General features: G+C 40.4%; 1 protein-coding gene across 1 annotated transcript in view; it reads left to right on the forward strand.

Annotated features, from left to right (window-relative positions):
• APLF (aprataxin and PNKP like factor) overlaps positions 1-13,587 on the forward strand; it is a gene marked incomplete at its 3' end in the record, with an annotated part of 257,052 nt that overhangs the window by 178,471 nt on the left and 64,994 nt on the right. Inside the window, 1 exon segment of the mRNA XM_040351267.1 lies at positions 11,268-11,566. Within this exon segment, the coding sequence (XP_040207201.1) occupies positions 11,268-11,566 (299 nt within the window).

Here is a 13,587-nt window from a genome sequence, read left to right on the forward strand (position 1 = left end):
TAAATGGAGTGGAGGTGGACATTTTAAAGGCAGACTAACAGGTCTTTGAGGGTCAGAATTCTAGCTGATAGACAGGTGTTCAAATACTTATTTGCAGCTGTATCATACAAATAAATAGTTAAAAAATCATAAATTGTGATTTCTGGAAACATTTTTTTTGATTATGTCTCTCACAGTGGACATGCACCTACGATGACAATTTCAGACCCCTCCATGATTTCCAAGTGGGAGAACTTGCAAAATAGCAGGGTGTTCAAATACTTATTTTCCTCACTGTATATTGCAGCTCGTTCTAGCAAAAGGCTAATATTTTCATTCTGCTGTTACTATCTTGATACACTTAGCCCTGCAGCCAATCTATACAGTCTTACAGGAATTTGTGTGAACTTTCCTTTTAATATCCAATATAATTTCTCCTGCACAGTGGATTTTTATTGAACATTCATATGTCCGTCAGGCACTTCAGCAAAACTCAGATAAAGAAAATAAAAGTGATGCTTCTATTATTAAGAGTGTGTTGAGATAAAACATTATTGTGATATAATCACTGTATATATTTTTGTGATGACATGTGTTTATTAGATCTGTAATGCCTCGTACACACGGTCAGACTTTTGACCATGCAAAAGTCCGCCGTGAGTCTGTCGGAAGGATAGAGAACAGGTTCTCTATCTAAGGTCCGTTGAACTTCCGACAAAAAAAGTCCTATGGAAGCTACACACGGCCGAACTTTCTGAGGAAAAAAAAGCCAGTCTGACTTTTTTTCTCGGAAAGTCCGGCCGTGTGTACGAGGCATTACTCATGTAAACATGCTTAGACCTGTTACACACAGGAGTAAAAAATGCTGAGTTTTTTTACTGGTTTGAAATGAGATGCATGGTTGTCTATGGGACATGGCACACAGTAAAGATCAGTAATACAGCATTGGGGACAGAGCAGTAAAGCAAAAATAGAAACATTTTCATTGAGTGTAGTAATTTACTCACGTGTTTACACAAGTATAAGGCCTCTTGCACACTGCAGAAAAGTACAGCGTTTTTTGTTTTGTTTTTACCGATTTTTAATGCAGCCCATTGTTTACAATGTGCCTGTACACACAAGTATTCTTCAGCAAAAAAAAAATCAGCATAAATATCAGAGAATTCTCCCTAGGAATGTTTTGTGCGCGTGAATGCATGGATGTGGAGCAGGATTGGTGAAAGTCTCCCACCAAATTCTCCATTAAAATAGGAATGATAAGTGCCCAGTTGTACTGTTATCTTCAGAAGTCCTTGTTATCTTCCCCTATTGACACATACATGGCCAGTTATTGGAAACTTTAGACCTTAAAGCAAATCTGTGCTTTGCCTATGCAAGGCAAATCAGCAGGCTTTCTGTATTACCAGCAGCTTATTGTTTCTTCACTTACTCACAGCTCCATTTAGCCAATGATAGCAAAGAATATGCCAAGAACCTTTGGGTAAGGAGGAGCATCTGACCCATTCTCCTCCTCACTTGTGACAGTGGTAGTGTTTGGTGATTTGCCTGGTGACGTCACAGGGAGGGGAAATAAACTGTGGCAATTTCTAAAACATTTTTGAAGCAACTTAGGTGTGGGATTTGCTGATTGAGGAATGGGCCCCAGGTGCCTGGCCTTTTTGATGCCCCTGGCTTTAACCTACTTTTATTTTGAAATAACATCAGTCAAGCATTTTCATGAGTGCTTCATTGTATGGATCCATTTAGCTCAATACTTATTTTTTGCAGCTAGCACAGAGCTAAATAACCATACTGCGTTATTGACTTGTATACATCATGCCATATGAAAGTGTTAAACTTTATGACTTCCAGGTTCTTATGTTTAAAGAATAGGTTCACCTTTCCTAACATGTTACTAATGCAGAAGTCCCAGCACGCCATTGCCCCCACTCCCTCCCCCCATCGTTTTGACAGTGGGCCGCGGATGTTCTTCCCACACCTGCTGTCACAACTTTACAAAAAGTTCTGTATTGGAGGGAACTACAACTATCGGAAGCCATTGTGGCTGATGGCTTGTAGTTCTCAGTGAACTACCAGGGCACTGAAGAGCACTCTAGGTAATTCATTGAGGCTTCCTGTCATTCGGGCAGGCACTTAGGCCTCGTGCACACGGTCGGTCAAAACCGATGAAAATGGACGGAGGTCTGTTTCATCGGTCTAAACCGATCGTGTGTGGGCCCCTTCGGTCAGTTATCCTTCGGTCCAAAATTTTAGAACTTGCTTTAAAATTGAACCGATGGACGCCTAACCGATAGGTCAAAACCGATGGTTAGTACGCAAAAGCATCGGTTAAAAACCTGCACATGCTCAGAATCAAGTCGACGCATGCTTGGAAGCATTGAACTTCATTTTTCTTTGCACAACGTTGTGTTTTACGTCACCACGTTGGACTCGATCGTTTTTTTAACTGATGGTGTGTAGGCACATCAGACCATCAGTCAGCTTCATAGGTTAACCGATGGGAACGGTCCTTCGGACCGTTCTCATCGGATGGACTGATCGTGTGTACAGGGCCTTACACTGACAGTCTGCAGGAGCTTGAGATTGCACCCTAATCTGCTGATCGTGGGTACAATGCTTTAAACGTCCCCATTAAAAATAATTTAAATAAATGCACATTTTTTTACCTGCAAAAAAACATGTGTTTTTTTTGTTTTTGTTTTTTACCCTTTGATCTCTCAAATATGTGGACGTGGCACAATAATTCAAACAGCTCAAAAGTAGTATAATAATAGTAGGAATTTACTTAGCTTGGTTTAAAGCTGTATTACAGATGATAAAGTAGCATCGTGTCCAGGGGAGCCTGTAATGCCCTGTATACACGATCGGTACGTCTTATGAAAACGGTCCAATGGACCGTTTTTATCGGACAAACCGATCGCGTGTGGGCCCCATCGTTTTTTTTCCCATCGGTGAAAATAAAATAGAAACTTTTTTAAAAATTTCTGATGGTTAAAAAAACGATCGTCTGTGGGGAAATCCATTGGTCAAAAATCCACGCATGCTCAGAATCAAGTCGATGCATGCTCCGAAGCATAGTTTTTGTTTTACACCAATGTACTGTATATACCTATCTTATTACAGGTTGACTAGTTAAAATCAGTTTTTACAGAACATTGTTGAAAACAGGATTGGGATGACACATATGGTAAGGTCAGAGGGTCAGAGCTTACAGAAATGGCCATTAATTCTTAATGAAGGATAACAGTAATGGTACTGTGAATCACACATTTACACTTATCCTTGCAACCTGTAAAAAAAGGCAGTAAATCGTGTTATCCTTACTAAATAAAACTGGCTTTACACATTACTCTAGGACAGAAAGTGTGGCAGGATCACTAGGTGAAAAAGGAAATAAAGATAAAAAAAAAAAACACAAATGCAGTCACCACATCTAAGGACTAATAAGGTGTAATATATTTGTTCTTTTTGTTTTAGATATACATTATATCCATGCATTGTAAACCACTGCACAGGATTGTTTTTTTTTGTTTTTATGTGGAGTTTCACTTCAACCCCTTCCCACTGAGTGTTCGCATATACAAGCTATGTGGCCTCACAGAAGTGGGATTTATTCTGTGGGACCACATATATGCGCTTCTGTGTTTGTTCTGGGAGTCCGCGCCCAGCACAGTGACCATGCGGTCACCAACAGCTCCGGGTTCTTTATTAACGATCGGCAACTGGGAGGACTGGTTCCCAATCACATGATCGTTGTAATAGCCTATTAATAACTATCACAGGGATCAGTCACTATATAGCTCACTCTTGTGTTGTTTCTCCTCTCAAATGAGGAAAAAGATACAACATACAACAAAAGATACAAAAAGATACAACATACAACAAAAGATACAAAAAGATACAACATATGTTTTTCTGCTTACTAGAGGAGAAGATTGTAAAAAAAAAAAATGTATTTGATTTCTGTGGGATACAAAATAAAGTGAAATGCCTATTATGGGTGCAAATAACAGACATGCGTGATATCGTAAAAAGTAGGAGAATTTGCATTTGGTTGTTCTTTAGTGGTAGGTTATGATACTAGCAAGAAATTTACAGCTAAGTTTTTCTTGGATTTATTCAAAACCAAGGGGTTAGCCATTACCATTTACTACTAAATGAAAGTCCAATTTGAACTGATAAAAATAAGGTATAATTCAACTGGATACACCAAGTAGTTGCAATTATATATACAGTTTAACTTGTTAAAGTTGCAAAACTGGCTTCAGGTATTAAAATTATATAGGTTTTTAAATTAAAATAACCAATATGTCTATACTTATCTGCTCTGTGCAATGCTTTTGCAAAGAGCAACCCCGATCCTCTTTTTCTGAGTTCCCCCCGACGGTGCTCCGGGCCCCTCCTCTTCGGTGGGTGCCCCTACAGAAAGCTAATTTCCAATGGGGGGCAACTGTGCGCTCTAGAGCCCTGCTGCTGTTTCTATTGACACAGACAGCAGGACTTGGCCCCGCCCCTCGCTCCCGTGTCACAGCACTTGACTGCAGCGTTAGCCTCTCAATATGCCTAATGAGGAGGGAGACAGTGGCGGGAGCCACTGCTCTCATGCACATCCTTATACAAGTACATAGGGGGGAGTGGACAGAAACACTCAGCTGTCAAGCTCCGTTCACATCTCTGCATAGCAGGAACTCGCATTCCCACATGTGTTTTTTTTTTTTTAGCGAGGGGGGGAGGCGTTTTGGAGCATTTGCACTCGTCACACATAGGGCAGCCAATCCACCTAAACGGACTGCCCTACACAAAGTAATCACCCCAAAGAAGCTTCAGAACTTTTTTTAGAGCGGAGCTTGGTGCGATTTTTGGTGCCGCGTGTTTCTGAAATGCAAGGAAACGCACAGATGTAAATGGAGCCTCATTGTTCACTTTCAGGCCCAATTCACATCTAGCATAGTGGGAGTGCACATTTTATAGTTCGTTTTTCCTGTGACACGCATAGGGCAACCTGCTGATTTCAGTTACACACATGTGGTTAATGGGACATTTTGGCGTTTTGTGGGTTGCGTGTTTTTTCCTGTGCGTTTGAAGCATTTGCCACTTGTTTTTTCACCTGGCAAAATGTGTGTTTTCTTCTGTATTTGGAGTGCAATTAACAATTAATGTCACTGAGAGGACAACTAGTAATTGTAGGTGTATAAAGATGGCCATACACTATACAATCTGATTGTACAATCTCCTTTAGATCTGCCATCAATTATGTAGTGCAAGGGCCTGCCTGATTGGATATAGAGTGATTGGCAAGAAAGGTGTTTTATCCTATTATATAAATTTGGTAAATATAAAAGTGTATAGCCACCTTTATACCAAAACTAGTTGCGCTTTCAATGCCATTAATTATTAATGGTACACCAAACACAGAAGCAAACACACATTTTGCTATGTGAAAAAACAAGTGGCAAATGCTGCAAAACGCGCAGTAAAAACCACGCAACCCACTAAACGCCAAAATGTCCCATAAGCCACATAAAGCACAGCCCATTGAAATTGACAGGCTGCCCATGCGTGTCACAGGAAAAACGAGACACAAAACGTTCGCTCCCACTATGCTAGATGTGAATGGGGCGATAACACAAAAACACTGAGGCTCCATTCACATTGCATTTCAGAAATCTCAGTAAAAAATGCACCAAGCTCCACTCTAAAAAAAAGTTCTGAAGCTTCTTTGGGGCGATTGCTGTGTTTAGGGCAGTCCATACAGGTGGATGGGCTGCTCTATGTGTGATGAGTAAAAATGCTCCAAAACGCCTCCTTCACTCGCCAAAAAAACTAAAGAAACGCATGTGGGAATGCGAGTTCCCGTTGCGCAGAGATGTGAACGGGGCTTGACAGCCGAGTGTTTCTGTCCACTCCCTTCTATGTACTTGTATAAAGATGGCCAGTGAGAAGGGTGTTCACTGATTGATTGCATTTCATTTAAAAAATGTGCACCTGGTAATGGGGGTAGGTAGGCGGGTCGATGATGCAGGGTGTATGCTAATGAGGTCAGCTGGTCAACTCCTTCCTGTGTTATGACCTACAGTCTGATCAGGAAGTAAGACAGAAGCAATAGATACGTTTGGAAACCTGGATGGAGGACAGTAAGGAAAGTGTGTCAATTTTGGGGAAAGCTTTGATATTTTTGCAAAACAAGTACATGAATTCTATATTGGTACATAGGGGGGCTGGAATTTAGAAGAAAAAGAAAAGTGAATAAAGGTGACCTTAGCCTTCAGGACTTTAGAACCACTTGAATATTTGTTTTACCCTCCATCATGAAGGGGTTAACCACCAACACCTTATTGATGTTTTACAGAAAGGAGCATTGAGTAAATGCAAATGTGTATATAATAGATTCCTCTGTGATTTCGACCTTTACTTTGAATTACATTACCCATTGCCCTCATGCCTGGTGAGAAATTGATTTTATGTTCTTTTATATAAATAATTGTCTGGTTTCCTTGAACCACATTCCTGCCCATTCTGCATACTGCCTTTTAGTTTTCTTTTTCTGTTTGACATTCTTCCTGTGGCAGATCTCATACATGTGGCTTTACATCCAGCTAGGTTTCATACTGTGAATGTAAACTAGAAGCTAAAAATATGGAAGCACAGAAAAAGCTATTATCTCAGCCACAAATAAAAGTGTTTCTAGATTGTAGGTCCTTTCATTGACTCTTGGGAGATGAATCTAGGTGGCTCGGCTTGCTAACCCTGGTCTAAAGCATTTATGTTTGTTACCCAGTAGCAAGTAGTCGTTGTTGTGACAGGTATCCAGCTTTAATTATTGCATCTTTTTTACGTAAATGCTGTGACACTGTGCGCATAAAGAAGCCGCTCTGCTGTTTGCCTTTCCTGCAGCCAATCTACCTGCATGAAAATCTCTGCAGCCAACTTTAAAGTGGATGTAAACCCTCCATACGCCCAGTGAAGTGAACAGCCTCAGATGATACACAGGGATGAACCAAACTTCCATACATAGGTTTTACATGTATATCTGCTGTCTTCACATTTATATACTGTTTAGAAAGTTCAGATCATGTTAGGAAATTTTGTCTTCCTATTTAACACAGTGTGTGACGTCTGGGCATACAGCTGAGATAGCTAACATTGCTGATTGGAGGAAAGGCACTCACCCCCTCTCCACATAGGCAGAGACTCTCAGAGGTGTTTTGTAACAGGGCCAGCTCCCTGCTAATCTATTTATAGCAACCTCCCCCAACAGAAATGTCAGGCTGCTTTTATCTGTTGTGTCTGAGAATTAGTCAGGAGTTATCAGGCTGATAACAGAGGAATGGGTCAGGAGAGAGCTACGGGACATAGCTCTTTGAAGAGAGATAACAAAATACTGCAGATATATGTGCCCAGCTCAAAATTAATGAATTGGGTTTACATCCACTTTAATCTGCAGTGTCATCAGAGCCTTTATAAAGCAAACCTGTACTTTGCCTATTCAGGGCAAAGCACAAGAAACAAACAATTGGCCACTGCCCCCACCTATACCTGGCCTGCACAGCAAGGAGCCTGTCCTGTCTAACAGTTTGCATACAAAAATGGCTTTAATTACCCATTTAACTAAACCCCTGTTTTTGATGCAAACTTCTAGACAGGATAATTTGGGTGGTTGTAGACAGGCTGGTGAGTTTAGCTGGGAATTATCTTTGGTTTTGCTTTGCATGCAGTGCCCTTTCATGTGGTCCTTGCTGTGAATGGCAGTTATAGATGGGGGCAGTGGCTAGTTGTTTGTTACTGACATAATATTGGTGAGGGGACACACTGGAAACCTTTGCTGCTATTGTGCTACATGCTGCGTGTCCAGTGTGCGCCTGTGCCCTTAAGGAGGTGTGGGCTACCTCCAGGCTCACCTTCCTTCTATCTATTCATTAGACTGCACATGCTTTTACTATAGAGGCTCGCACAAAGTTACAAGATTTAGGATTGCAAATAATACTGGAGTGCCTTAGCGCAGCTCTGCAGCTTATGCCTGTATTTGAAAATGTGTGCTAACCAAACACCTGTTTTTAATGCAAACTGTTATGCCGCCTACACACGATCGGTTCGTCTGATGAAAACGGCCTGATAGACCGTTTTCATTAGACGAACCGATCGTATGTGGGCCCCATCGTTTTTTTAATCGTGGGTGAAAAAACTAGGAACTTGTTTTAAAATTATCTGATGGTTAAAAAAACGATAGAAAAAAACGATCGTCAGTGGGCACGTCCATCGGTTAAAAATCCACGCATGCTCAGAATCAAGTAGACGCATGCTCGGAAGCATTGAACTTCATTTTTCTCAGCACTTTATTGTGTTTTACGTCACCTCGTTCTGACACAATCGGTTTGTTTTTTCTCAATATAAAGGTTTTTATTGAAATTTTTCGAGTACAACAATATTAAAAAGAAGAACGATGCCACACAAAAATAAAGAGAAGATAAGGCAACAGCAGTAAGCAATAAAGGAAGCATTGACCAGAGCATATATGTAAATTATCCAGTTAATACATGTGATTGTTTACATAATGTTATATTTACTTGTCCAGATTTCCCAATATCCATCAAATGTATTACATTTTAGTGCATTAATTGCTAGAAGCCGTTCAAACGTGTAGTAGTGTTGTACTTTTCTGGTTAGGTCAGTAATGTTGAGTGTAGTGGAGTTTTTCCAGTTTTGTAGAATCAGAGACCTAGCTGCTAGTAGGATGTGAGACACCACTTGTCTCATGTTGTGTGGAAAGATTTCAAGTCCTCTATGTAGGATAACTAGTGTTGGGCTAGGGGGTATAAGTATTCCTGTAATGGAGGAGATGAGTTTGAACACTTGATTACGATCGTTTTTTAACTGATGGTGTGTAGGCAAGACTGATAAAAGTCAGCTTCATCGGATATCTGATGAAAAAATCCATCAGACCGTTTTCATCGGATGAACCGATCGTGTGTACAGGGCATTAGACAAAATAATGTGGTTGTTTGCAGACTGGCTGGTGAGTTGAGCTGGGAACCTTCTTTGGTTTTGTTTTGAAAGCGCAAGGGACACATACTTTCTCTAGGCTTCCCTGCCACCCTATTCACCTGATTGAGCCCCCTGCAAAATCCCTATGTAAGTTACATCCCAGCACTGGGTCGGAGCTTACACAACACTAGGGACCATCCTCCTGCCTTCACATAAAAATACCCAAGCCTTGCAGTTGGCTTCACTGAGAACCGCCCAAATGTAAAAGGTACAATGTTCCCCTGTTCTTTTACCATTAACATTTATGACACAAAGGTGCAGTTTACACTAGGAATCACACAGGAACACGCTGTGCATTCCTGTGCAATTCACATGCAGTTCAGTGTGTTGCAATTTGAGCACATTGATTTTGAATAAGCTCAAATCACACTGCACCAGACCAAAAGTAGTAAATGCACTACTTTTTGTAAATGCACTGCAACCAAGTCACATTGTACTTCTGTACCATGCGATCTGGTGCAGGCAAGTATGCTGCGTTTTTTTAACCAGCATTTGGGGTTTTATTAACCAGTGGTGGAACAGGAAGAGAAAATTCGAACACGATGTGCACTTTCTAAACAGTCTAGAAAGCTGAAGACAGCACATATACAAGTAAAACTTATGTAGGAGGATTTGTTTCATCCCTGTGTATCATCTGAGGCTGTTCACTTCACTGGGTATATGTAAGGGTTTACATGGACTTTTGAGCTTTCAGGCTGAGCAAAAAACAAAAAAATATTGGTGTATGACTATTTGATTCTTCTGATTCCCCCTGTGTGTTACAGCTGGTATTTTTCAGATTTCTCCTAACTGTGCAGCAGAATTGGAATTTAGAGGGCTGGGACAAGCTATTCACTAACTGGGGTGCTTATAATGGTCCGCTTGTATTCATTTGGTTAAAATTAAAAACAAATGTTTCTATAACTGCTTAAAAACTGTTAGCAGAAGTTCCACACTCATTGTTAGTTACTTATGGAAAGTCTGAATAAATATACTAGTACACCGAAAAATACCCAATGACTGCTTTAATGCTAGTAACAGATGCACCATATATATCATTGTTTGTTTTGCCTTCAGTACCAAATCCTGTTTCCAGTGCCTTCATCCCTTGTGATTATAATAATTGCATCCCTTGTGATAATGTTTAGCCCAGCAGAATATATCAACACTGCTGTGCCTAACCAGAAAGCTGCAGGTATCTTTCAAAATGTCACTCATCTGAAATTCCTATTTCAGGCATCGTTGTACACTTAAGATTTGAATCATGATGACTTGTATCTCGGTGACTCCACTGATGCATTGCTTTGATTCAACTTCATAGCTCTGCCTCTCCATGCTGCTAAGAGGGCTCATTCCTCTTGCAACAGAAAAGGAATTGTCTTCTTCCATAAATGTGAAGCCTCGTACACACGATCGGGAATCTCCTCAGGAAAAAAACATTGTTTTTCTCGACGGAATTATTGTCAAGCTTGACGGGATTCTTGTCTAGCTTTCCTTGCATACACACTGTCAATCCAAAATCTCGTTGGTCTAAAGCGCGGTGACGTACAACACGTACGACGCCAGTATAAAGGGGAAGTTCGATTCCAATGGCGCCCTCCCTTGGGCTCCTTTTTGCTAATCTCGTGTTACTGCGTGTTAGTTAAACGTTTTGTGCTTTTCAGGCTTCGTGCTTTCAGATCATTTTCTGCTGTTCAGAATGCTGACGAATGTGCTATCTCCATTACGAACGCTAGTTTTACCAGAAGGAGTGCTCTCGTCTCATACTTAAATTCTGAGCATGCACGTTTTTTTAAGAGTCAGAAAAGCATGCACACAAACGTTTTTCTCGTCGTAAACCAGCCCGAGGAGAATCACAACGAGAAAATTGAGACTCCCGACGAGAAAATAGAGAGCAGGTTCTCTTTTTTTTCTCGTCAAGATTCGCAAGTTTTCTCGACAAGAAACAATACACATGAACGGTTTTCTCTGCAAAAAGCTCTGCCAGCAGTTTTCTTGCTGGTTTCTTGCTGAGAAAACCGGTTGTGTGTACGAGGCTTAAGTCTCTCCAACAGGGAGAATGGCTCTCTAGAAACTTCAAAGCAAGTGAACTGGAAACTTAGTCAGAGATGTCTTATCATAAGAGTAACCTATTGATACGAAATGGTAGTCCTATATCGATCAAAACCTAAAACTAAAAATACCAGTTTTGGCTGACCTGAAAATGCTAGCATATTTCACTTTTTAGACTGCATCCTTATACTAGTCTTATTATTATATTTTGCAAGGATTTGCCTGGAACTTCCACTGAAGCTGTCCCAGCAAGTGTAGAACATGAAATCTCAGTTGAGCCTGTAATAGAAAATGAAGACGAAATGGAGGTTGAAAGTCATGACCACTCTCCTTGTCCATCACCCAGACTGGAATCAAGTGGCAGCCCAGCTGGCAGTTCTGCTACTAAACCATGTCAAACTTCAGATTCTCCAGCAGGGCACAATGGCATAAGCCAAAATAGCAGATCACCACAGACTGCACAGCAAGCTTCGAAGCCTAGACCGCCTTGTATGTATGCTGAACACTGCTACAGGTATGTTAACTGTGTGTTAAATACTATATGTATAAAGCAGTATCGGTGCCGATATACCAAGCATTTGCACAAGTATCAGTCCTCGCCCAAATGCTCCAGATACTGAAACCAATTGCGGTGCGATTTTGCGTCAGTAGAAAATGAATGGGCGCAAATAGCACTGTAAAGAATTTGAACAGGAATGTAGTGTGATTCCTTTCAGAATCCCATGGGCTGGAGGAGATGTAGAAGCTCCCCCCAAGCTAACATCACTTCTGCCCTATACCCACAGAGTTTCAGAAATTCTCCTCCAGCCCTGTGAGCACCTCCAGTGGTCCAGATTTGATACCATCAGCAGATTATATACATACACCCACAGTTGCAGTTGCACGGAGCGCAGCTCGGCCCTGGCCCTGCCCCCACTCTCTCTTCATTGGCCCACTGGCTGTGATTGACTGTTATGGGAGCCAGTTGCTCAGGTAAGTATTGGGGGGGCTGTTGCACAAAGAAGGTTTTTAACCTTCATGCATATATTGCATGAAGTTAAAAAACCTTGAGCCTTTACAACCACTTAGCTGGACTGAGATAGTTCATAGACCAGTATTTACAGATTTTTTGTTGACAATAGCTGGAAAACTGTAATTTGCAAGGGGGAGGTGGTTCTGTTAATTATGACTTGTCCTGGGTTCAAGATACCCAATGAAAAGTCCCTTTTGAAAGCTGTGCAATCTAACCAAGAATATTTAATACAAATATTAAAGAGGATTTGATCGACATTCTGAAATGTGCAGAATGCTTAAAATGTAGGTATAATATGACCTGGCCCCAAAAGACCACATTCAAGCAATAATCTAAGAGATATCCACTGGAAGGATGTAGTGCATTCAAATAATACCAGTAGATTGATCGTAGAAGAACATTATACAGAGCTGATAGCATGCACGTGTATTCTAGTGCAGTGTGTCATGTTCTGTGCAATGAGCCTGGGAACTTCTCCAACTTAGTGACAGACTTCTATCAAAGTAGAATTTACAAGCCATTAGTGGATCTTTAACTTTTTATATGACTGTATTTCCATCTCATTATTTTAGAATTGTTCTATTTAAGTGCTAGTGAAGTATGACCAAATGATATTGAGCTTGCTCATCATTCTTAGCTGCCAATAGAACTTTTTTCCAGGCTCACTTTGTTGCTAAGCAAAGAAATATTAAGCATAAGATACATCATCATAAGGTGCATCATTGAAGAGAGCAGGAGGATGAACACCTGAATCTGGAATATTGATATTTTAGCTAGAAAAAGAAAGATAGATTGTAGAAAACTTGTTTAACTTCTGTAATGGAGAATGTGTGAAGATGAACTGAATCATAATTTTAGCACCCCCAAGCTGAAGAAAATATGTCAAATTCTATGCAGATGTAAATTTATGTATTCATAAACTGTAGCGCCCCTTTTTATAATACATTTTTTCCCTGAACCTCTACCATAACGTAAGATATTTGTTTTAAGAATAGGTATCATTTCCTGCGTAAATCATCATTTTATGTTTATAAATGGCTTGATTGCATTGGTACTTCTAATCTTCCTTGATTTTTTTTTAATTAATTTAAAAAAGCATTCAAACAATACAAAGGCATAGTGATCATTAGTAAGCATACATAATATTCATGCCGAAAACAGTGATCAATCTTACGCAAAGAATGTTCAAGGTATTCAAGTGTAAACAAAAACAATTCAACCCGAGTTCATAACTCAATAAACTAGGCACAATGCTATTTCTTTCCGATTTTCATAGATTAACATTCTATGAACTCAGATCGATATTAACGTAGCTGACATCTTAAGTGGGTAAAGCACGTCTGGCCCCTTAACCGTGAAGCCATAGCAACTTAAATTTGTAGGAGTCTATCCATTACTAGCTGTGACGGAGCGAGGCTGGGAGAATCCAGCCAGCTCTGCCAAATAAGATTGAATTTCCGTATTGTACTTTAGTGATGCTAAGCCAATTGTTCCCTGAGCAGAAGAGAATTGACATACACAAC

The sequence above is a fragment of the Rana temporaria genome, chromosome 4, assembly GCF_905171775.1.
Source record: "Rana temporaria chromosome 4, aRanTem1.1, whole genome shotgun sequence".
NCBI lineage: Eukaryota > Metazoa > Chordata > Amphibia > Anura > Ranidae > Rana > Rana temporaria.